The sequence below is a fragment of the Notolabrus celidotus genome, chromosome 5 (assembly GCF_009762535.1).
Source record: "Notolabrus celidotus isolate fNotCel1 chromosome 5, fNotCel1.pri, whole genome shotgun sequence".
NCBI lineage: Eukaryota > Metazoa > Chordata > Actinopteri > Labriformes > Labridae > Notolabrus > Notolabrus celidotus.
The window spans coordinates 16,362,740-16,389,561 of NC_048276.1; the positions used below are offsets into that span (position 1 = coordinate 16,362,740).

General features: G+C 40.3%; 1 protein-coding gene across 4 annotated transcripts in view; it reads right to left on the bottom strand.

Moving 5' to 3' along the window:
* LOC117813387 (roundabout homolog 2-like) overlaps positions 1-26,822 on the bottom strand; it is a 112,528-nt gene that overhangs the window by 19,728 nt on the left and 65,978 nt on the right. For 3 of the 4 annotated variants that reach the window (XM_034684572.1, XM_034684571.1, XM_034684575.1), the window contains 10 exons: positions 24,076-24,212; positions 21,582-21,593; positions 20,960-21,084; positions 19,441-19,612; positions 15,114-15,319; positions 12,015-12,096; positions 11,727-11,892; positions 11,058-11,224; positions 10,851-10,972; positions 6,187-6,418 (listed from right to left, as the gene is read on the bottom strand). In XM_034684572.1, coding sequence (XP_034540463.1) covers positions 6,187-6,418; positions 10,851-10,972; positions 11,058-11,224; positions 11,727-11,892; positions 12,015-12,096; positions 15,114-15,319; positions 19,441-19,612; positions 20,960-21,084; positions 21,582-21,593; positions 24,076-24,212 — 1,421 coding nt within the window. The remainder of the gene's footprint in view (positions 1-6,186; positions 6,419-10,850; positions 10,973-11,057; positions 11,225-11,726; positions 11,893-12,014; positions 12,097-15,113; positions 15,320-19,440; positions 19,613-20,959; positions 21,085-21,581; positions 21,594-24,075; positions 24,213-26,822) is intronic. The other variant, XM_034684574.1, reaches the window with a different exon arrangement.

Sequence of the window (26,822 nt, forward strand, 5' to 3'; positions counted from 1 at the left end):
CCCCACTCACCCTCTATGTATACCTCCTGCCCCCAACTGAACAGGTACTTAAAAGGTTAACCACACCCATGAACCCAAAACCCTGAAATGAAGTAAGCAATAAAAAAGGAAATAATCATGATTAACGAACAAGACAGAAAATCAACATTATGGACCCTACAAAGACAAAACTTTCTATTAGCATGCTTTTAAAATTTGGCCATAACTACAGGTTTACAGACCAGGTGTCATGATACCTATATAATATTTGAATAATGTGAATTTGCAAACAGTTTAACTCGTTTGTCCTCAAAACGCAGTGAAGTAATCACACACCAATGTAAACATTAAATCCTGTTAATAGCCACTTTGCTCTTTTACCTAGCAAAGCCCTGGTTGTAGAGTTTCTTCATCTAAAAATGCTTAAAAAAAAAACAACCCTAGGTTTCATAGCTAACCCCACCCCAGTAACAGTCATGAGAACAAATCATAATGCAAAAGGTCTCAAGTATCTTGAGAACATTTTATTTCTCACTGAACTTCACCAGCAAGGTTCTTAAAATAACCACTTCTGGATGATTGCAGAATATTGACTGCGTTTTCGGCACTATAATTCAGTACAAAGAAATAACTATTATAGTCACTGATAATCTCATTTCACTTTGTAGATCATGAAGAGTCATCAGAATGAGAGTGGCACTATTTCAAAATCAGTTCAAAACGCAAAAGTATTTGCTTGACACACTAACTGGTTTAGATGAACATGTTTTTAGTGGTGAGAAAATTAACGCGCCTCTCTGGTTCAACACTTTTAAAGCACAAATCATTTTTGTTGGCCAAATTTCACAAAATCAAATCATAAACTAGACTGAATCCAGGAAAAACAAACAAATAAGAGCTTCCAATGGAGCGCAAAGAGCCTCCAGTGTTGCATTCTCCAATTAACAAAACTTCAGACTGGAACAGTTTGTTTATCATTTGTCTTTTTAAATCTGATTTTCGGGAGAAAAAATAAAAACATGGATACAAAAGCTCTACAGGAGTCAGGCTGCATAATCCAGATGCTTTTTGTTTAAACAGCGCATGAACACAGAATAATAGTTATGGCTTAGAAATAAAAAGAAAATGTTCAGTAGTGGAAATAGCACATCTGGACTGTCACAACAATCCTTGGGCTAAAGCAAAAAGCTGTTGTTTTCTATACTTCTTTTTTTTCCTCTCCAAAAAGGATAAGCAGACAGCGTGAATAGAAGCTCAATCCAGTAAGTGGCAGTTTAAATCTTCTTATTTGAAATGTTTTGTTGAACACTGCTGTTACATCCTGAATTCTGCTTCACACAATAGCTGCTTCATGCAATTCCCATGAGACAACAACAAGCATAATATCAGCAACTGCTACACAGTGTATGTGGATATGAGTGGAATGACAAAGTAGGAGGGAGAATCACACTCTGTTTCACGATGTTCCTTATGACTACCAAAGAGGACATATGAATTAGAGCTATTGTTACATTTTTTTGGTTTGGCTAATGTAAGCGCAACATCCTGCAAGCTGGGCTTAATTTATCCAAAGTAATTCCAGTGTTGCTGTTTCAGCAAACTGATGGAGCTTGTCCAGTCAGTCAAAGGTTTACATTAGGAGAAGACAGGAAGCATTAAGTGAAGTTCTGTAATCTCTGTGTATGCATATACCCTGGAAGAATCCCTGAGGAGGAATAATGGCTGCAATACCAGTAATAATGACTCAGGAAAACATTGCAATTAATGTACACAACAGCAGAAAAGGTCAGAGGGTATGTTGTTGATAATGTGACTAATACTGATATTTGGACTCATGAACACTGTAGCCGCAGAGTAATTTAAAGCAATTAATGCCTCCGGTGTCTGAGGGAACATTTCAGTTTTTAGTCACAGCTGTGCAATTAAACAAAAGGCACTTAAGCCGCTTAATGTCCTGCTATATAAAGTGCTAAACATAACCTGTTATGCAAATTAGTGCATCAATTAAGCTAATTAATTCAGGAATTAGCAAACATTTCAGTGTCTACCTAACTGTCCCCATATAACACCCATGTAATGTTAAGTAAAATCTATCCAGGCAGGGTCATGAACTCTATTCCACACAGGACGGCCCTGTCTTTTCTCCTCACTGACCCTCAATATATCTTTATCTCAGCAACTATACCTGCCTGGAAGTTTGGCACACAGTAGCATTTCCTTTGATTTGAGCGGTGGAAAGCCAGAGGATCCTATTGTCGACAGTTATGACAGTGAGGTCACCGAGTCTGCAGCCTCTGGCCACATTTCTCTCTCTAACAACTCATCGAAGGATGGCGAGGATCATTAATCTTGGTACACAATTTCCCCCAGTATGCAGTGGGAGACATCAGCTGTTTTGACCCCAAAGACCCCAAAGACGCCCTCTGCAACATTTTCACAAAGGCGCTGCCACATTCCCAATCTGCCTGTGATGGATATTGAGTGTTTTTCCTCAGAAATCTGCAGAGCAGCACATTTTGGGGGCTCTGGAGTAACTGCAGATCAAGCCAATTTTTTCCTGCACCATGATGCCTCATTTCCAGGATTCCAAGTAGCTGGAGCTTGTTCTGCGGTCCGCAAAGACCTCTCGTGATCCTGTGTGGCCATTTTAATTGGGCTACGGTGAGCTGACTTTCTCTTTTTGTACCAGTGGTTTCCTCTGTTCATAGCCCCCGCTCTCTCATTCTCCTACTGGGAGGAGGATGCATTAATGGTCTTCAGTAGAAGCTTGCTCCCAGTACAAGCTGTGTTCCACACAGACCAGCTGATGCAGCACCTAAATGTAGGAAACTACAAAAAAAGACAACCTTCTCCAACCAAAACTTGACTTTTGGGAAATAAACATACAAGTTAGCTTTTTCATGTCCTTGCTAAAAGCAATTGTATTCAATCATCCCAACTTACACTAAGGCCACTGACTTTTGTCTCCTTTTGCGCTTATCACATGGTCTTTATCTGAACAAAGACTTTGCTCAAGCGGTTTGCTTTGCAGAACAATGTGTTGTTGTTGTCATGAGATGTTATTAGTTGCTATTATCATTATGACACTTTTAGGACTTCCTGCTATAGTTATCAAGGACCTCCAGGATGAAAAAGCAAGTGGACCTTCAGTTAGGATGTTTAAATTATTGTTTGGAAGGCTAAGAATGAACTAATCATGATTAATTTATTAGCAAATAGAAACAAGATGTCAGGACATTGCTTTAGAGGAAACAACAACAACAACAACTACTTATCTGGATTGACAACAGATCCATACCCATATCAATGTTTATATGCTAAATCTTTCTGCTGATAAAGGCTGTCTAATGGGGCTGGAAGCTAATGAGACGTGATTGGTTTTAGTAAAACCTTTAGAGAGGTTCATTTAAGCAGTGGAGTGAACTATGTTTGCCCATAGCTCTTGTGTTTACTATTTTCTCTTCATCATCAAGCCATAGCGAAATTTACTTTCCTCTTTTGACAGACTTGTGGACCAATAGTTTTATTTAATTATTTACTTCATTTTTTAGCATGCCGTATCAGCAATTAGCCTCTCCTGTTTCCAGTTTACTTACGGGCAGACACTGAGCCATAACTACACAACTAAAATACTGACTCTAGGACAACAGACAGATAATTTGAGTGTAAAGCAAGCGGCAACCTCCGGTCTAAAAATACGAGTCCAGTGCAGAAGTGCCAAAAACTGCAGTTCATCGAGGATCCGCTTGAGGCTGGTTCCAGAAGTACGGGAACTCACATACACATGAATGGGAAAAAGACGATCTTTACAGCAGAAATAAACATGATTACAGCCTGGTACAAAAGACGAGTGTAGTCTGGATAGCTAATTTCTCGATCGGCATACACTGTGAGGGGGGTGAATTTTTTCTAATGCAGCAATTTTGAAAATATTGAGATTATGAGTCTTCCAATGAGAGGCACAGCTGACTGCAGGAACACTGTAGCTGTTGGCTAGGAGGCTCAAACTCCGTCTCTTTACGTCACAATCGTTCGACAGCAGCAATATGGCTGCTGCCGACGGCCTCAAAACAGCTCTTCAGAAACAGATGGGTGACGTCGTGGATCCTACGTCCATATTTTATACAGTCTATGGTGTAAAGCAACCACTTCAGTCAGGAACACTCTTGTTATTTATTGCTAAATATAAATAATGTGCATGTTTGCATTAAAAGTTCATTGAAAAGATTTCTGTGGATATTACTGGAGTTATTTGCAGTTTTATCAACATTTATTTCAAGATGTTGATTGTGCGCCACCCCGATTTCACTTTGAAATCTCATTCTGACAAAATTTTTCGTCACACAATCACAATCATCTCAACAGGAATTTTCAAGTTGCATCTGCTATATATTGCATCTAAAGGGATCGTATTGCAGTGCATCACAGTCACCAATGAAATAATCTCAAGTGGAGCTGATCCCTCAGCACTCACATTGACTGCTCATTGTTGTTTGCTATGGAGTTCTTACACATTGCCTGTCATGTATCAATCAAGTATGTCAGCATCTAGAGGTCTTTCTATCTCTGTTGTCATAGCTGCACAGTCTAAGCTCCAGCCCGCGCTCTTTTTCGTCTTCTGTTAGAATGCTGAACAACTACTCTCTTTGTGATGTCTCTGAACCTTCTTATTAACTCCACACAGCCCTTAAATTGCTGTATTTATGATTCCATTCTCAAAAATCAAAACAGGTTGAAATGACATTCTTAGCATAGATGGGATTTAATCCCTCTCTGAAAAACGATTTGGAGAAATGTTGCTACAACTATCATTTTTGTCCTTCTTTCAACCCTAAAACGGAGTAGTGTTCCCTGGCACATTGATTTCATAACTGTAATTAGATATTCAGACCTGATTTCACCTGGTTTTCAAAGAAATTTTTAACATTGAAATCCCTGTTATTGTTATGCTTGGAGCTGATGGCTCTGCTTTTATGATATCCCCTGGGTTAGCTGGATGCTATTTACAGAAAGCACAAGCCTAACCACCTGGTACATAAAGTGACCAAAGAAGGGGTGCTGTATAGGGAAGAGATAATCTAAGGGCCTTTGACTGAAAACAACCTGAAGTAGTAGTGTAGTAGTGATGTGGTGGGGCACAAATTCACTGGCAGCGCACCTGGACCAAAGGCTTCACACTAGGTGAAGGGCGGGGATGCTGGAGGCAAAGCTTTGCCAGCAGCTGTGTGTATGTATGTGTGTGTGTGTGTGTGTGTGCGCGTGCGTGCTTGCGTGCGTGTGTGCGGCCGTGCGTGCGTGCGGCCGTGTGGAGCATTGGCGTAGCACATGAGTGAGATGGAAGTCACATTGAAAGGGATCGTCTTGTTGTGCGAATGTGCTGTGATTGGTGTGTTGCTGGTTAGATATGATGATTCTATCAGGAGGCTGTCAGCTGGTTACAGCTAGGGTGTAAGACTTCCATGTCCTGCATGTTGACCTTATGCAAACCTTCAGCTATAACAGTGATTATAAAATTGTGTCATTTATGGTTATTTTTATGCAAACTGTGTATTTTAGTGAGAAGGGATTATCACCAAAGTTAATTAACTGCATTATACTGAAATAATGAACAACAAGGAAAACATGCAACAAGTTTTCTTATATAATACAGACCTGACCCCAAAAAAGTTAGCCTGAGGTGTAGCCATAGCTTACTGACCTGTGCTAGAGTAGGACAAGAAAATGGTGTCACCAATAAGCTAAGTGGAGAGTGTCAGTGTGAGTATGTGTTAGTAAGAGGCTCATATCACACAGGTTTGGTTGGTGTGTGACGGAGACATGGCAGCAGGGGTCCACAGAGGAGCAGGGAGAAAGTTGGGCTCATGTCAAAAGAGACAGTTTGTGCACTCCCCTCTCTGCATACAGAGCCACAGAGGCCCCGGCTTGTCACAGACCCCCACTGAGCTGTCTGGGAGACCTGTTTTCACACACGGGGGACATGGCATCGCAGCAGAATGCGTGTGTGGGTGGGTGGGTGTACTTGAAATGCCATTATCCATTACAATGTAGCCACGAGGCCGTTACAAGCTGCAACTTAATATAAAAGTAGGGAGAATCATTTACACGTGAGCGTCTGCTCATGCATAAGTAACTTCATCTTAAGCTTCCTCCTATATAGTCAGCAGAGAAATCATTTTGTGTGAGAAATGAAAATTAATTCATGCTTACCTTCCTCCAAGGTGCGTGCTGTCATGGATTCGCTGTCTGCACCCTGGAACTCGTTGAAGTATGGCCGCACTTTAATCTCATACACGATGCCTTTCTTCAGACCTGAGAGAGTTATGTCCCTCTCTGCGGCGACCTTCAGGTCCTCTATCTGCCATGGCCCTGGGGAGGGTAGACCTGACGTTTGCCGGTACAGAACCCGGTAGCCTTGGATAAACTGCGATGGATTCTCCACCTGGTGAAGAGGAGGGAGAGTTTGGGATGATGACATATTGTATGGTAATGATGTAGGAGGGGTTGTGCATCTGTGTGTAAAGTGCTTTGGAGCTCTGGATCAGCATTCGGTTAGCGTTCTCTGTCGGCGACAATGCACGCTTAGTTAATCATACAGTTTAATTAGCAGCAGAGAAGCAAGAAACTAAATGAGGAGAGTTGTCACGTATTTGGCAAAATTGAACAGAACCCCTGAGTGGGAGGCCTGCAGCACAATTTGGAGTCAAAAGGCAGAATCACAACAGTTCTGTATTTCACTGTGCACATCCAGAGACCTGTCAAATATGTAACAGATACAACTCAAAGCAATAGATTGTTAAAAAAGGCAGAGGCAAGAATTTTAAATGTAACACAAAGCAGATTCTTGTCGTCCAAATATACAGCATCAGTCAGATCTGTTTGCTTTAACTGTATAGCCTCAGTCCACATGTTGTCATCACAGAGATTTGTGAATCTCAAACCTCATAAACACAAAATGTAGTTCCACCTACGATGTTACCAGAGTAAGAATTTATATGTTCAGGGCCTCGAAATAAATTGATTTTCTCTGTGCTTACTTTCTTTGAAGATAGCCTCAGTGCATCCTTTCCTCACCTCACTTTGATTCACTACATTTGAACTTAGCATTTAGTTGCTGTAACACATGAAAAGGCTGATATGTCTTACAAACAAGACTGCAGAGTTACATAGGCTAAAGAGCTTTCAATGTATTGACTAGTCTCCTGAAAGGTGCTTGTTTTTCAGTACAGCTCCAAGACAGGAACTTTGACAGAACATGAGGCATTTGTATGGTTGTCTTTCAAATGTCTTACAGAAAAATCTTTGAAAGTGTGTTTCAGAGTGCTAACCAAGATAATAAAACTGAGACGTAGCCTGTACATATGGAGCATACAGGCCAAGATGAAGTTGGTATTAAGGTCAAGTCTTGAAAGAGGGTTACAGTGACAACTAGACAGCTGGGCAGGGAGAAAGAACCCAGTTTTATTGACTGATATTCAGCTGAGATTGTCCAATAGAAGATGAACATTTGAATACAAAATAGGGAATGTAGAATTGTGCAACTCGACATTAACACTTTTCATAATTATGCCTCATCTGAAATGTGTAATGCACACAGACCTAATGGTGAGGTGAGGTCTTTCCGTCTCTAATCCATCCATCAGATGTATTAACAGAGGAGGGAAGACAGTGACTATGTATTGAATGCAAAGTGAATATGAGAGTTCAGTGTGTTAGTAGGAAGGTGTGATGACAGCTGGACTTCGTTACAGCGCCGTTGTGGGACTTGAGACCACAGGGGAAATAAAAGAAGTGGATATAGCTACCTTGAGATCAATCATACTGTATGTTTCTGATCCCCTTTGAAGCCCCAGGTTTGACAGTTTGGTAGTTGCCGTCTTGTTATTTTTTAACCAGAAACTAGCGTATTTGGATTATAGATGCACTTTGGTACATCTCTAATATCCTGCTTTATCTTCAGTGTTACTCTAAATAGGACCATCATTTACAAAATTAACATCAGTGTTGATAAAGGTTTGACATTTCAAATGAGACCAGATTAGGGTTGCAAAGGGGTGGAACATTTCTGGTAAATTTCCATGGGAAGTTAAGCTGGGGAATTTTGGAAATATTCCAAATGATGAATTATGGGAATTTATGGGAATTAACTGGGAACTGAGGGTAATTTAATGGAAAGGTATCATATCCAAGCATAAATATTAGTTTTTTTATAATCAAACATCCATCCAAAATAATACAATTAAAACAGATTTATTTGTAAGTAGAACTTTATCCAATGTTAAATATTTTTTTGAACAATCAATTATTTAATTGAAGAACAAAAACATGAATGTTGACTTAAATATTACTTATCCCCACTACCCAACCCATTAAAAAATGCAATCCCAACAAAGTCCCGTTCAAAATGTTAAATGAAAAGAGCCCCTCTCCCTCCAAAAAAGTCCCATTCAACATGCAAATCAAAAAGCATCTTCCCTCAAGCTTCTCAAGCCTAGCCTCTACAGGATTCTAGAAATCATCTGTGCATGTGATGGAGGAATGCACAGTGCATGCAGGGGGCGTGGCCTCAATAGCCCTGCAGTATGCAGTGTGCTATGTGCATGTGAGGAATAGCATAGATATTAAAATGTACTTGCATGAAATCTGGTTGTTTTAGTCAGGATTATGCTAAAATATATTTTCCCCAACTATATTTAAGTGCCCTATTAAGAGCCAACCTTCAATTTAGTAAATTCTTGGTTTATTCCCATTTATTCCCATAAATTCCCGTTAATTCCCATGGAAAGTTTCCAACTTTGAAAATTCACGGAATTTCACAGTCCTAGACCAAATACCAGCAATGGGCACAAGTAACTTTTTTGCAAGTTCAAGTCAAGTCTCAAGTCTCTGAAGGCAGCGGCAAGCCCTGTCACGTCTCGTCAACAGCATTTATTTATCATTTCTGCCTCTATCAATCATTTTTATTCTAGCTATCCCCTGAATTCACCCATCTCTCTGTGTGCCTCTCTTTTGACTGCACGCAGCACAGAGTGTCCTGCCCCACTTTTTACAGTTTTGTTATCCCTGTCTGTGTCTGCACTTTTGATAACACTTATCAGCAGGACGCCAAGATAACAACTCACATTTGAATGTTCTGTTATCACAACAAGTGATCCATGTTTGGAAAGGCCTGTTAATGACAATCCAAAACTGAGAGGGCAGCAACCAGCTGCACATCACTCTTAATACAGCAGTCTGAGAAAGTTTATATTGAACATGAGATTATGACCTCAATCATTACATTAAGAGGGAAATACTAAAACGACTGGTCTCTCTGTCTCTCTCAGATCACCTACAATCTATAAAAGAAGCTATTACTAACATACATGGAAGTACAGAGAGAGATAATTCATATATTGAATGCAGACAGCTCTTGTATACAGATAAAACTAAGTAGCAATAGTCAGTAAGTATTTTAAGCGTCCTGCCCAGTTATGGTCTATGTTTGGGAAACACTGTACTGTAGCAGCTGCAGGTGATGTGCTCGCCATGGTGTCACCAGTGGAGTGTAGCCACTGGTGCACCAGATGCAGAAGGTTATGCATCAAACAAAGGAATCACATTCAGATGGTAATGTTAATGGTTCTAATGGATAATGGTTCTGCCAGAGATACACTTCAAGTCTATTTTCAACGGAGCCCGCGACAAGCATGCGTCAATATGCACAGAAAAGAACGACATGGACAGGAAGTCAGGCATGAGGATCGAATGCTACATTCGCCAATCTCAAAATAAAACACTGTATATGGACTCCCGACCGTTTAAAGATCGTTTAGATCAGAAATAGTCATCGATTATGAATATAAACTACAAACAGCCACATATGTGCTGATCCTGCCTGCTCTGAGCTGCGCTACGCTCCCAACACGCATCCTGTGGACCACGGTGCAAGCCCTCAGATGGAGCAAACACGCTGCGCAGCCGTAACGCGCTGCACACGCATCCTGTGGACTCCCCGGGTTAGTTATGTTAGTGCGCAACTTAAATGCAACTCTAGTTTAACTCTCCAACTCAAGTCCCCATCTCTGCCAGAAACTAAAGAAAATGTTCACTGGGGTAATAAATCAATCAAAAATAGAATAATTCTTTCCCTTCTTGTATGCAATTGGACTTTTTTTTTAGCTCTTTTCTGTGGCCTCCTGCTTGCATTGGAAGGAATGCACCTCCTAAAAAAGAGACAGGCTATGTTCACTTCCTATACAGTCTATACTTGTCATGCAATCTAACAATCCACACAAACATTGACTATAAAAAATGTTGCTTGACATTGAGCTACACATGAGTGTTTTCCAACAAATCGAGCCTGGTCAAATAACAAATGTGCACCCATTCAGATGGACCACAAACCCAGCTTTATCCTGTCACTGTGTCAGTTTGTGGGCTCTATTAAAGTACATGGTTGTTGTACTGAGAAGCATGAAATAGCAGACTGGTGTCAGCCCATCCTAGGTGTGTCATTAACTTAGAGCAGCAGACAGCGGGGACACCTTGCCAACAGACAGAGAGAACATTTCCCAGATAAAGAGCTGACTGCAAACTGCCTCCAGAAGTGACACATGTAGCACCTAATGGTGATGTATTTGTCCTGAACAGGAACATTAGTCTTGATTCCTGCATCACCTTAAACCATTTTAAATTGATGGAGCGCCATCTGTTCAGACTATGAATGTGTAACGATCCCATGGTGTTTACCGCGTGTGCAATCTCTCCCAAAAAACATAGTGGTACGACAAGTGAAATGTTCAATAACAAGCCGAGGCAGTCAGTTTTCTTTTTGCTGTACTGGAATGAATGCTGCTATAAATGTAAATGTTTCACATATTCAAGATACTTACAGTCCATGTGACCTGAACTGAAGTGGAGCTAAGGACCACAGGGTTATGCATGCTGACCACCACATCTCCCAACTCCTTCTGCACACGCCGATGATCCACCCCTTGTGCTGTGGGACTAATGTCTAGGAGACAGAAAGAATACATGCATGTAGAGTGGAATCCCAATGATCAGTAAGAATCAATTTAAGGCTGTTGTTATTCCTGTACCTTGGGTCCGCACCGGCTCAGACATGGGGCTAGGGTCCCCAAGCCCTTGAGCATTGACCGCCCTGATGATGAACAGGTAGACAGTATTGGGTCGGAGGTCCGTGACTGTGAACTCGGTGGTCTTCACGTGGTCTGCCACTGTCTGCCAGCTGTTACTCACTGATTGACTGTGAAAGGAGCATGATTAAATCTTATTAATTAGGAAGAATATCTCCATCCCTATAGAAGTCTTCTGGACAATGTATTTTGGGCAGCACTTTGCAGCCGTGTTGCTAGAGAGTAGAAGCAGAAATGGCATGTCACACAATAATGACAGGAAATCTTTTAAAGTGCTGCATGTCATCATCAAAAAGAGTGATCAGAGTAACAATTATGAAGCACTTTCCTTTATGGGCCTTTTGTATTCTGGTCCTTTTAGTCAACTCTTTGATAAGGAATGTAAAACGCTAATACTCATGTGCCAATCATTTGCTGCCTTAAGTGAGCTTTTATTGCCAAATGATTTGCATTAAAGTTTAAATACCAGAACATTTGCACCATTGTAAAAGAAAGTAGAGTAACCTCCTTGAAACTGCCCTGGCCCTCAAAAAACACCCCCCCATCTGTTACTGCCATGAGAGTTTTTTGGGGTCACTAAATGTAGCCAGAGGCCATAGGTCGCAGACATACCCAAAGGCCTCGATGACATAGGACGACACTGGGGAACCCGCCTCTGGCCCTGGTTCCCATGCCAACGAGATACTGCTCTTGGTGACATCAGTGACCTCTGGCTTGGAGGGTGGCCCTGGGAGGGCGGACGCGTTGTGAGACATGAAGTCTACGAGGTCAGGGGAGTCTGATGGAGGAGAAAATGTAGGGAGAGAAAATTAATACCTGCAGGAGCAAAAGTGTGTTAGGTAATTTTATGCTTGATATGCAAAACTGTGTTAATTTTTCATGTGAATGTGAAAAGCAGACCTCTGATATCTAAGTAGGCACTCCATGATGTTTCTCCGCTGGAGCTGGTGGCAACACAAGTGTACAGCCCCGGATCAGTCAGCTAAAAAAGAAACATTATGTCACTATCAAAGAACAAACAAGCTCCAATGACAGTCAGGCTCATTTCAGAGTGAAAGAGAAACAAAGTTCAACCCTAAAAGTAAAAAAAAGTATGGTTAAATTGCCTGTGAAACTTAAAGATTTTCTCTGCTCATCCAAATCCTAAATAATGCAGCTTTCATGCTGTTCTCTGTTGCTTTTTTCCACTGAATCCAATAGCCTTTTGTAACTGTGATCCCAGATGGTTTCTACAAGCTCTTACGTCAGTCGGGGCTTTTGAAAGAGGTTCACAGCTAGTAGTACAGTAAAAATGCATTAACCTCCACTGGCCTGCATTTGGCTCGAGAAAAGCCGGAGAGTGGATGAGAGGAAACTTTAGCACTGGCCGATGAAGAAAAAAAAAGATAGAGCCCAGTAAGAGCTGACATTAATTTTCTTAATTGATTCCCTCCAATAATAGTCACTCTCCATTCCCCGAGCCATCGACATTATCATCATCAGTGCTGACACAGGATATAAGTGATATGACAATCTATTTTATATTGCCTATGCCTTAGGAGCCACTGACAACTCAGCTATCTCTCAAGAGGGGGAAGAAGGGAGAGAGTGACACAGGCAGAGCACTTTGACACTGTGACAGGACGCTGTATATTGCAGGCCCTCCATTATATAAGCCCCCTTTTGACTCCCCTCACTGGTCCTTGTCCTTGAGTCCTTGAGTCTAACTGCTGCCTCACAGAGTCAGGGCTAACTAGCAGCATTTAACATCTTGTAAAAATCAATACCCTATTCATATTTTAAAAGCTACCTTTCTGCACTTGTCCAGTTGAGTTACATACAGATGACATCAGCTATGGCAAGAGGAGAGAATGTCTCTTTCATCAGCCTGATGCAGTTGAAGGTTATGATGTGCACAAAATTACAAATACCAAGTTGATGGCCAAAACTACTGAAGTAAGACTGGCTTAAAACTCTGTATAACAATCAGAGTTATTCCAATATAATTCTTATCATTGATTAAATGCTTTGCTCAAGTTTTACCTCTGCAAAACATTAACAAATATACATATGACGACTACAAATAATGTTTCATTTTCTAGTGTTGAAGTCTGGAAAACAGGAATATATAAATCTATATCTAATTTTCCCTCTGTCAGTTCCCTCCTCATTGGACAGCCAGGGGGCTACCAATTTTGTCAATCACTGGACCACAATATTGTTTGTATTGACATAAGCACTGTAGCCTTGTGTTCCCCATCTCTCACCATGCTATTGGTGGGATTATGTGGAGTAGCGTACTCCCAGTTATCGATGTTTTGCTATAACAGTTCCCTAATATGACTCTTTTGTTTAAAGTGAAAAGTTTAAAAAAGGCAGTTCTTCGTTACAGAAAGTTGCAATGGATGTTATAAAACATTATTACCCAGATGTATAAAATGCTTGATTCTGATTGTACAAAACCCAATGACAGTGGTGATGAATTCTCAATAGCAAAAGGGACACCAGGGACAACATGCTCACACATTTCACATATCAAATCAACCCAAGAAATTCAGTCCACACTCAGCTCTGCCTGTTGACACTGTGGCAAAAATGTAAGATCTTATGAACATTCTAAGCTGGTCTTGAGAATCTGGCAATAATGGCCGCCTGAGGAGGTACTGAGCCTCAACTATCTCCGATGGAGAAAAGTGGAGTATGTCCTGTCCTGCAATCCATGCAATGGCAGCAGAGCTAGTGAGTGCATTTCTAAGTTGCTCATCGCTATAGAGTAACTTAAACCATATTGTAGGTGGTAGCGATAATACCAACAGTGTTAAAAGTTGTGACACTTGTCTTATTTATGTTTAAAGGTGTAAAGCTGTAAAGTTCTGTGAAGAGGGTGAACTAAAAACAGATCAAAGTTATCATAAATATTCCTTCAGATGTCCTGTTCACCTTGTCTACTGTCTTCATAGAAAAGGTTCAGTTTAATGCAAATTTGAACAATTAAGCAGGCTAGTGTTTCAACTTGGCCGTGAATTGAAATGTTTATTCTAATATTAATTTGTCCGACAAGGACCATCATAAGAATCAGTTTCTGTATAAGCATTACCAATCTTGGAATTGGAGGGACTATTTTTTAAGCTGTATAAACAGGGCGTAAAATTAACATTTTACCTCATTGGCCATTGGCTTGTGACCTCAAAAAATGCACCGGCCAAAAATATTTTTCATTGGCCAAATAAAAAAAGCATGCTTTATTTGATTTAAAATAATTACCATATGTTTTTATTTTGAGAATCAAACTAAAGCATCACTTAAAGAATACAGTTGTGTACAGATACAATTAGATTTTTGCTATTTTATTAGGTTATACTTCATTTCAAGGTGACTGCTGCATCATCATGTATTAAAAATATTTAAAAGTGCAACCTTTTACATTAACTGAGTGAGCCAGCCGTTCCAGATGTGCCAAATCACAACACAAGTACAGCACCGGAAGAGTCAAAATAGCCTGACAGTCGGCAGAAATGGCCGAAAGTATGAAAACAAAACCTCACATGCAATACAAAATTTTCCATCGACCACTGGCAGGTGTGTGTTTTTGTTTTACACGCCAAACCAATTTTTTACCCACCATTGGCGCTTGGTGGGTGTTAATTTTACGCCCTATGTATAAATAAATAATTTATAAACCAATAAAATCATCTTAAAATCAATGTTTTTTTTTATCCACTTGTTTATTAGCAGGAAAATAAGCAGGATAATTTACAGTAAGGGTGAGATAAGACCCCACCATTTCATATCGGGGTCCCGCTCACCCTAGGGTTTCTAATTCCCATGACCACCCGCTCACTATGCAGGATTCCTTTACTCAGTGGTGGCAGCATAGAGCAATTTGCTACAGAAGCTTCCCTTTTTTGAGCTGTCAGGACGACTTAATTCACCATTTCACCATTTTGCATTTTAGGAATCAAATCACTGAAAATACTGTAGTATCTGCCATTAATGTATCTGTAATTCATTACAACCCACCTTGGTACCCTGGATCTGAAGGCTGCCATGCTCCAGCAGGGAAAACCTTGGATCCTTTCCAAGCAGACTGGCACCATTCTTTCGCCAGGTGACTGTAGGCTCTGGGTCACCTGATGCCAGACACATGAGAATGGCCACACCTCCCAACGCCTGCGTTTGGTTGGATGGGCCCTGGCGAATAATTGGTGGTGGGCGGTCCTTCAGAGCTAGGAATCAAGAAATGGGTGTTAGTATTGTTTGCAACATTTCTAGAACTACTAAGTTGATGTCATGGTGTTGGCATGGAGCAATCAACTTGTGTTCTAGCGGGTTACATTCTGGGGGATTTGTGAAAAAAAAACAGACATGACCTTATCACAAGGTGTTAATTTGTGATTGCAGTAATTGCATGAGTGGTTGCAGGCCCAAGATGTTAGGGTTCAATCTGTTGGATTTGTTGTGAGGGGAAGTGACTGTTTTGTGAGGCTTTTCCACAGACGGGCAGTGTGCTCATGGCACTGCGTCACACCTTTGAGCTTTAATTACTAGGGGAGGATTAACGATGCTTCACCCACGGTGCTAATTACCATACCTTCTTTATAAAACCTCTCAACACATCCTGTCCTGCTCTGACTCATGGCTGCACCTCCTCCCTCTTTGCAACCCTCCCCCAAACCAAAAAACAGTCACACGCATACAAGACTAAACTCAGAATTAGCATGCCAAGCAGAACAACAGCTCATCTCATTTAGAGCTTTTTAAAGGGTGTTATATCATCCGGAAAACAGCCTCTGCAATCCCAAACAGTAATTTCTGGAGTGTTGAAGCTCTGTAGGCCTTGTAACTACTCCCTCCGCTTCCAATTTCCTCACTGCTGCTCTGCGCTGTTATCAGGTCCGTCTCCATTTGCACAAGTGTTTACAGCAGGTTCCCCAAGCCTTATCTTTCATCACACCTCCTTCAGCAGAATGATGAACAGGGCAACTCAAGCAGAATAGCTGAGAAATCAGGTAAAAGTAGGAGCAGGGACAGTAAGCAAAATCACATGTAATAAGCCTGTTATTATGGCTGCTGAAATATTAGCATGTATGTCGCAATGAAACGTAATCCATCCTGCTGTTGATAAGCCTTAAAGGGGTTTTAAATGTCATGCTATGCTATGTGTCATGCTTCATCAACCTATTTAGATCATATTTGGATATATGTATATTAGTAAGGACAGCACACATCCCCCTCCTCCGAGAATGGGAAATGAAAATAAAATACCACCTCGACTGCCGCTGTCATATGCGCTAGTTGAGCTGAGGCATACGCAGAAATGATCTGGCTACTGACCAAAACACACATTTAACTCAAAGAAAAAACAACAAGGGTCCCTCAGGTTGGCACAGTCCACAGAAGAACAGATTCTTGAGTTGATCTGAATCGGACACTCATGGTTATGGAAAGTTCAATGACTCTTGTGTGAGTTTTTCTTATGCTTCCTCTAGCTGTTCATCTCCTACTTTGCTAATCTGATAAAACTTGCTGCAGGAGCCACATTTGTCAATAGAGCTGTCAATCAGGATGTCACGTTTTCTTTCTTGATTGTACTTATGTCTGGGTTGCTGTAACAACTGAATCCTAGCCAACAGCTACAGTGTTCCCGCCTGTCAATCAAGTCAGCTGTGTCTCTCATTGGAATCTCAATATCTTCGAAATTGCTGCGTTAGGAAAAAATTCACCCGCCGTACATTGTGTGCCGATCTAGACATGAGCTATCCAAACTACACTCGTCTTTTGTACCAGGCTATAAACATGTTTATTTCTGCTGTAAAGATTGTCTTTTTCCCATGCATGTGTATGTGACTTCCGGTACTTCCGGAGCCAGCCTCAAGCGGATCCTCGATGAACTGCAGTTTTTAGCACTTCCGCATTGGACTCATATTTTTAGACCGGAGGTTGCCGCTTGGTTATGACATGTACTGCAGCCAGCCACCAAGGGGAGCTCTTAAAGTTTTGGCTTCACTTAGCTGTTGTGCTGTCCATGGTTTTATACAGTCAGGTCTATCTTTCAAATCTAATTTGAACATATAAGTCTTGATATTGGCTAAGGGAAGACAGACCAGCACAGGTTTTTCAGAAAACATTAATATATTGTACAGCATTCCCCCAAGTAATTAAAGAATCAACAACAAGATAATATTGCTCTTTCCTTTAACTGTAGCCCTTGTAGAAATGCAATCTTAAACCCTAGTCACAGTGACATAGGTAATAATAAAATCTTGATTTTTAAGATTGTTTAACACCTATTAATTCCAGAAGCTACTCAAACTGCAAAATAAACAAAACTGTTTAAACGTAGGTTTGCAGATAACAAGATGTTGGTGGAGCTAATTAATTTCAGTGCATCTGCTGCCGATTGAATGTTCCTGATTACAGATTGAACACTGATGAGATAAAAGCATCAAATTCAAGCATCTGTTTCTACAAACACTACAACACTGCTCAAAACTAGAGTGTAAGGGTGACTCTCATGGTCAAGGTTTGAACTCTTTGATCTTGCCTCACACTGGTAGCCATGTTAGCCTCCGGGCATCCTCAGTGTCTGAAGGAATCAGTCAGACAGGTTGAGGTGATACTACACTGAAAAACTATCTTGTATCAAACACTCATCCCCTGTAGGCTTGAGATGTGTCTTGAAAAAAGAAGTTCAGCTTGCTGCTATATTGAGGGCTGCTGTTGTGGTCACCTTGGATTCTCAGCAGTTGCACTGCATTCTAATGGATATCAAGTTTCACATCTATAGGTAGATGTCAAACCTCCTCTGCGGCATCTGATATGTCTATCCATATGCTGAGGAGGTTTCAAACACATCTTGGTAAGAAATGGCTAAACACAATGCCTGTTTTGATCCTACCACGCAGATTTCCTCAGCTTGCATGCCAGTGTGGTGTGTGTGCATTAGAGTGCACAGAACAAGAATCCCTATAGCTTCATATTGAAGTTTCAACACGTACCATGCTTTCAAGTCTAACTGGACAATTGATAAACCTGTCAGTCACACATGCAAGGCAAAACCCTGGATGTAGCACCGGTCTATATCTTTTTATTTATTGGAGGACAGCACTAATGTTCAGTAATGTTAAATATGACCCTTCCAAAACACCACTTGGTATCACAGTAGCTCCATGTTTTCAGTCATCAGTCAAGCACATTCCTTCCATCCCTTGTGTTCTTCACCAAACATTTTGATATTGATCCATCTCCTCTGAGTGACAGAACAGAAGTCATTTCCTCTCCAAAAAAAACACTTCAACAGATGTTAATTTAATAATGTGTGGGAGGAAAAGCCAAGAAACAAATGGAGAGCGGGGCATAAACAGCTCCCAGCTGGCAGCGGCTCAGCACTTAATGCTGACATTAAAGCTTTGTTAAAAAAAGGAAAAAAAGTGTAAAGTGTCTCTCCATCAAGGAGACAGTTTTATTTTACACAGTTTCAGTCCTTTCAGTCCATTCAAATTTACCACAGTGAGGTGTTAATGAAAAGTGGGGGACTGGCTTTTAGAACAAACACATGCAAGTGTGGGCAGAGAAATTGCCTCAGACACACTGATTTGGATGTCTGATAATGCTTGGACACTGTTCCAAGATGTTGTGAGTGATTTTGTATGGTTCTGAACCAAAGCATGTGTCACAGTAAAACAAATGCACCGACATCAAATGTAGATTACTATTGACAAGTCTTGAATTATAAGGCATGCCTTAAGTACGCACACCAAGTTTCAACACCATTACTAAATTGATGTTACTAATGCAGGCTGTAGAACACATAAAGTATGTGTTGAAACTGCACACAGTGCTGACACAAACAGGCTTTCTGACAGCAAGAAAAGCGGCAAAAATGTCTAAATGCACTTTCTACTGACAAGTACTTCAAACAACCCCACTTCAAATAGACAGAACTATCCCTTTATAGAGTAGAATAGTAAACACACTATTGAATTTTAGAGTGATGCTAGAAGAGAACACCTTTATCTGCTGAACCTGAAAATCACTCTTATTCCAATTGTATGGAAAATTACATCAGACAAGAAGTCAATCTACCCACTACTTATAATTCCTCATGGGGAAAAAGTAATGGCTTCATAAAGGGGAAATGATCAAGTCATGCCATAATGCAATAGTGTATTCACTAATTATATGCATGTAGCTCCCTGATGCATAATGTACCTAACAGGGCAAAACCACATCACTTAGTTATTAACTATTTAAACATACTGTAGTTCCTACCTGAAAATGCTAAGGCTGTTCGATCACATTTTTAAAAAAAAGTACTTTTCATGTTTTTGCACGAGTCAAGTCTTACCATCTGCAACCTCAAGCTGGGCCTTGGCCATGATGCTTCCTGCTACAGTGAGGGCCTGGCAGATGTAATACCCTGCATCTGAGCGCTGCACAGATGAAATGGTCAACTCTCCATTTGTGGACACAGAAACCCGACTATCGCCCTGTGACGGCTGGTTGGGAAACAGAAGATCCTACAAGGAGGGAAAGTGGAGAGTAATGTAAGCAGTGTGGGGATGGCATGGCTTTATAGTAGCCCAGAACGTACATTATTACAAGAGCAGTAGTTCTCATGATATTCTTTATACCCCAAAAGTCAATTTATAGTCCCAATGTTTTTGTCAAATGACGTCTTGTCCCTCTTTAAACATACTTGTTCTCTCTCTTTATGCAGATGATGCTTATTTCTACCTTTCAGCCTTCAGAGTGATTTGAGAAAAGACTGAGTTCATTCTATTTGATGTTTATTAACTTTACATCTTTTGAAAGCTAACATTTAAATGACCTGTTATTTGCTGACATGTTTGAACAAATAAGTACAATTCAGCCCAAAAATGTGGGTCAATGTCTCTTTTTTACTTTGTCTGAATGTCAGTTTATCCTCAGAATGATAACCCTGCTGTGATAACCTGCAGTCATGGTCATAAAATTAAAGCATCAGCGTTGTCCCTTTCTGCACCCGAAGCAGACAAGCTGATGGGCAGGAAAGGACATTAGCCTGCTTTCATTATGTCTAATGACTCTAATGCAGCACATGACATTGTTTTCTTGCACAGTGAATTAGCCAGTCGGTCTGGTGTAGATTGATGATAAATGACCACTTCATTATCTGCATGTGGAACAGAACCACGCTCTGCTGTCACCTGGTTTGATCCTTTTAGTCCAATCATTGGCCATTTTTAAAAAACATTTTAGGCACTCTACTCTGGATGCTGCAGCAAAATGTATTTCTGTATTGTAATGTGAGCAGGAATGCTGCTACAATAATTCCCTAATAGTCACAGATACCTACATATACAAGTTTAACCCTCCTGTTATGTTCGTTTCTTAGGGACAGCAATAATGTTCGTGGATCAATTTGACCCGGGGCATATTTAATGATCCAAAAGGGTCAGAACCCCCAAAATTCCCTATACAAATGTTTGAATCTCATTATTAACTCAATTACTAACCATTTAAATCAATATTTAGTGTAATGATGTTTTTTAATCCTCACAGATCATGGTTCAATGAGGATAACTCACTTGTTTTTTATGATAATTCATAGTAAAACTTTTTTTAAGCACATTGGAAAGCCCTAAATGTAATTACAAAAGTTTTACATGACATAGAGTTTTGTTAATCTTATTTTGCATTTTATTTATTTTTATTTTTTTATGAAGTGATGTTGATAAATTCTGTTGATTGTGCTAATTAAGCCAAGCAGAATGAGTTTCATACCAAAAAAATACTTTTAACATTTTTCTTAAGACTTTTTAACTTTAAAATGGGTCAAATTGACCCGCAACATAAGAGGAGGGTTAACACATCAGATATCTCACCTGGCTTCCTTCTCGTTGCCAGAAGACTGTAGGCTGAGGTTTACCCCTGGTCTCACAGGGAAAAGTGGCTGTTCGTCCTTGTGCAACAATCTGGTCACGGGGTCGCACCACAAACTGGGGCGCCTCTGAGGTTAGAGGTAAAATAAACCATGAAGTGATAGCAAAAAATTAGCACAGACATATAAAGTTTTCATCGAGGGAGCCAGTACAGAAGGAAAAAAGGTTTAGGCTGAGGGTCCAGCTAGAAGCTAAAAGGTTCATGCATAGGAGCTGTTTATACACTACTTCTAGACTACGCCAATCACACAAGCCATTCATCCAGCTTTGAAATTATTCGAATGAATGATATCAGCTACATAGAAAGGTGCCTGAAATTATCAATTCAAGTTTTTGAACTAACACATATCAACCAGAATGTACCTGGACCCCCATTTTAAAAGACACAAGGTGATATTTCCACTGCCTCTAAATAAACTGTCAGGGGAAATCTGGGGTTGATAGTTACAATGTAGATATGCATGTCCAATATTAGTTTGAGGAACATGTTTTGTGAAGTACATGCATACAAGTGTGTGATCAAAAAACAGAAAGAGCATGCACAATGGGATCAGCTCTTACTTACCAACGGGGCGAGCTGGTGACACAACAATGGTGTGGGTGAGATAAACACACACAGAGAGAAGGAAAGCAGAGGAGTAGAACAGAGGGACAGAAACAAAAATAAGAATGAAATTCAGAAATGAATGAGATGGAGTTGGGATTCCATCCATGAAGATTAAGGGGGGGAGAGAGGGTGGAGCTCAGTCACCAAAAGCAGGTGATGGCATGGGCCTCAAGGAAATGGTACCTTGGCAACATTTCGGGAGGGGTAAAAAATACCAAGAACTTCAGGGAGAACTTTTTTTGTTTACACTGATAACGTTGGGAATGATTAACTATATAAAAGCCAAGTGGAAATATGTAAAACTTATCTTTGAAAAAGGTTGGTGTGCAATTATTAAATGTAGACATCTGTCTGTCCACTCAATGAGAGTTTATTGGAGAGCAACATTTAATCCAAGCGGAAGCAAAAAATAAATAAAAGCACTCAAAATTGATCTTCCTTTGTCTCAAGCACCAAGTTCAAGTCTGGGTCAGGACATCTTTTCCAGGAATTAGATGATCCATGCACGAGCAATGATAAAAAAGCACAAGAATCCAGTATGCAAACACATAAAGGTAATAAATTAACTGTAAATGTAATGGGATCTTTGATGAATAGTATGAAGTAAGATGTATGATACGTTATATCAGCCTGAATACAACACAACCCTGGTTATAAGACGACCGCCCCCTTTTTTTATGATTCATTCTTAGAAAAGTACTTTTTGAAGACAAAATCTTGATTTAAAAGAGAAAACAATAACATTTTGAAATAATAATTAAAAAACACATTGACTGAAAAACAAGACAGGTTATTGTTGTTCAGTCCTCAAAATGTTTTTTTTTTTTAATCTTTAAAATTAAACTGTCATATTTAAGTAAAATAGAAAAGCTATGAAGAGTGTAAATTATACACTTTTGGTTTTGGTATTTAAAATCTTAAAAATGAAACAACTTGTAGTCAAATGTTATATGGCAGCTACTTTAAATTAATTATTGGTCTTTAGATTTATATACTTTAAGTTTACTCACATATTTTGTGTAGAGTTTTAGTCTAGTTTTATTGGACAACTACTCAAGACAGTTTGGAGTAGCTTCAGTCAAAAAGTCATAACATATTGGTCAAATGTTTTCTACCTTTAAACTAATCTAATTAGCTGATCAGAAATAGGTATGAAGATTGTACTAAGTGTTAAATCTGTAAAGCAACATTGCACTCTCTTATCCGTTTGACCTGTGGAATAAACCAATACCTGACCTTGGCTTAGACTCTCCCATAATGCGATGCTGCTGTGCTGTCCATGCTGGTCTACTGATGTAGGGCAAGTGCCTCACATAAATATGAAAGTAACGATTAGGAAGAGTGTTCTTCACTCTAAATCAAGAAACAAAACATTCTGTCTTTGACCAGTTGTGTGTACTTATAATTTAAAGGACCGCATTATCCTGTGTATGTGGTGACAGGAGCACTAAGTGACAATTCAGTTCACTGCACTCTCAACTGTATCGTCATCTTTGATGATTCAGAGTTGATCGGAACAGGGAAATGTCTTACCATAAAAGCTATCTTACGTAAGACAGGAAAAACTTCTGCACTCAACTTTGGAAAAAAAGGTTAAAAGGCCTTTATTAAAGTTTAACAAAGGCATTTTAACCTTTTTTTTTTAAGATGAGTGCCTAGGTTTTCCCTGTCTGATTCCAGATTGGTGCATACCCTCCACCTAAGAGCACCAATTTTTTGTATTTTGACTAGTTCCAAGAAGCTCTCCTCTTCTTTATTTATTATATGCTATCTAGCGTATCACTAAACTAGGGGGAAAAGGAACATGGACATTAACAGCCTTTACAGATAAGAGGCATCGTCTACTGCTGTGAAAGGATCTTGGCATTTAATTAATAAACATGGAATGACCTCACTTTTTATTTTTAGATATTTAAAGGAAAAACACCCTTATTATATCCAGGTCAAAGTAGCATTTATCAGGTGTTAAGTTGGTTAGGCTCCAAGCTAACTATGACATAGCTTCATCCCTATGACCAAAGTTTTAACACTCTAAAGTTATAATGACAACGTAAAGAGAACACAGAAGGGATTTGTGTTGCCCAATAGTAATAATTTTTTCATTTTTACATCAACCTTTCCTATGAAACAGCTTCCTCCCATAGATACGGTGTAAATATTGAGTGAGTGGGCGAGTGGATGGAGAATGGGCCCCCCAGGAGAAGCCATAACTGTTCACTTAAAGCTGGTTAGATTGTTCATATCTAGAGCCTAGCTGGAGATCTGAAACAATCAACTACATCAGCCTGTTATATGAAAGAAAAGCTGTGGCCAGGCCCGGCCTTTTCAGCAGGGGGACAATAACGCTCGTAAAGTGGGCAATAAAGGAGTGATTGTCCTGTGGCCTGCTTTGGGAGACACTAGATTTATCAGGGATGGGTTATGAGCTTTGGGTCCTCCAGCAGTTACCCACCTCTGATAGTCAGGTAAGCAGAGGCCTCCACTTTACCCACACGGTTCTCTGCCAGGCAGGTGAAAGTTCCCTGATCACCCACTGTCGCTTTCTTGATCCGCAGCAGGAAGTCCTCTTTTTCATATCGGATGTCATATCTGACAACATAGAAACACAGCGACATCAGAAACATCTCAGGTTGGTTTAATCAAACAGGAGGATCAACGGGAGTTATTAAAACGTTCTTTCATGAAGAAAACACAATCAACAAACACAAATGAATTGCATAAACTTGTGTGATGCTTAAGATGGAAGCTTTTATAGAGGTTGTGTCAGTTTTGATAGAATAAAGACAGACTTTCTAAGGCAATTAAGACTCCCTGCTGCACACACTCTGCTACAGAGGCAGAGAAAGGCGAGCAATTATGTTGAGATGAAGGCACGGCAAAATGAAAGGTGCTTTCAGCTGGAACCCTGGCTGTTCCACTATTTCAATATTTATAAAGACGAGCCACCCACTGTGGTGTGGGCTGTGTGGTATACTATACTATACTGTATATGTGTGTGCGTGAGTGCATCTGTGTTTGGAGAGAGAGAGAGAGAGAGAGAGAGAGAGAGAGAGAGAGAGAGAGAGGGAGACAGAGACAGAGGGAGAGACAGACAAACAGTCTGAGAGGAAGGGAGTGGCTCAGTCTGACAAACTGAATTTGATGAATGAGCCGAGCGGTAAGAAATGACTAATTCATAGACGTGTTGCATGCATCCGTGTGTATCCACTAGTGCAGCATAGTGTATAAGGCAGCAGCAGCAGCAGCAGCAGCAGCAGCAGCAGTAGTGGTGCAGTTAGAGTGAGAGAAACATCTCAGCGACCAGAGTTTAGATAAGCGCCTCAGAGGGGCTACACACAGGATGAGTGGAGGAGCAAGGAGCCAGGCTCTCCCTCTCTGGGGTCCCTTTTGGCGTGAGAGATCCTGTGAAATTGTGTAGCCAGCCATGCTGATTCAGAGATGGAAGGCAAGTCAGGCAGAGAAATGGCACAAGGGGTGAGAAAAAGTCACATTTGAAAATAGATGTTCCGACGGGGTGTGGGCAGAATATCGATCGAGGTTGCGGGGTCTGTCCGGAGTCTGGTGAGGACTCCATTCACGGCACATCTCTGACCCAGATACAGGCTTCCCAGGAGGCCGAGGGGTTTAGGAGAAGAATGAAAGAAGTGGAAGGAGGGAAGTGAGGCGAGAACGGTCTGAAAGTAGGACATGTTTTCTGGAGTCCGGGGGTACTGAAAGTAGGGGGCACAATGCAGGTAGGCAGACAGACTGACAGGCTATTATTATTGCGTACCTCATAATATATTCTATTGCATTACTTGCTAGAGATAAGTCTGTCTTTCACAATGGCTGCTAACAAGTATGAGCTTGTAGCACAAGGAATTCTCTCTTTGTCAGGAGAGAGGTTTTTTGAAGAGAATTATCTCCTCACTTGATACTTCTGTTTGATTTACTTGACAGTGATTCTAGTTATAACTAAAAATATGTCCATAAACATACTCTAATATCATTTTAGCTGTCAAAAGCAGCAAAATAGTTCAGGGTAATGAATAACCCAGTCAGACAAATTTGAAAACTCTCGGGAAATGAACTGCTTCAGATTTCTGAAACATCTAACACAAGAAGTACTTAATCCTAGAAAAGAAATGAAAAGGTTTTTTTATGGATAGCCAGATTGCATAATGAGACATAAAGTAATTAAAAGTATAAAAGCACTGAGTTAAGACAAACATGACAGTCTGACAGTGACTTAAAAATGGAAGGGTTCTCATGGGACTGCATTGCAATTAATGTGTGCTTATCAATGAGGGTGCGCAAGGGGGGAACGAAACCGCAGGAACACCTTTCAACATGATGCAATCCATGTCAGAAGCAATTAATGCTACCACAGGAAATAACCACAGGAAAAAAAATCCACACCTTTCCAACTGAGTGGACATTTTAGAACATGACAGAGCAGAGCTATTCAATTGGCTGCTTGTGGGTTGAACCCAGCTCTGTATAGAACTGAGACCTGCCCTATAATCATTTACGAGAACTCAAAAAGTATTAACATACTTGATTAAAGAAACTAGATTTCAACATGAAGAAATGTTACCTTTAATAGGCAAAGGGGGTTACAAAAGTCAAACAGCAAAAAAAACCTTGGTTTCAAACAGTGCTTTATGTGGGCCAATACATTCTGGTACTGCCACTTCTAAATTTAGTCCCTTGGCATACCAAAACTTTTTCTGTGTATTGTGAAATCTTACCCGCTGCCAGTACCCTCTCCCGTCCTCTCCATACTACAGCTTCTCTTAGCAGTTCATAAAAGAACCCAATACACATTACCAATGTCGCTCGAAATAACCTTGCATTCTTTTGCTCCTTAACATAGTTTATATGCAGAGTTGCAGAAGTTCTTTGTTTGTGTGACACACTGCAGTAGTTTTTTTTTATGCATCTTCTGAAAATAAGTTATATCTTCAGTACCTTTTTTAACTGTAGAAATTTAGAATGCAATACTAATGATTTACTGATACTGGCTGCAATGGGCAGAGATAATAATTCAAATAAATCACGGTAATGTTACCCACACACTCAGATGTTTTGACTTATGATGTTGTAATTGGGGATGTGTCAACATAGCTAATTTCCTAGCCGTTTGAATGGTTACTCAAACTCTGACTAACTGAGAGGGAGGTCAGAAAACACTCAGGAAACAGTAAAATATAGCAATTT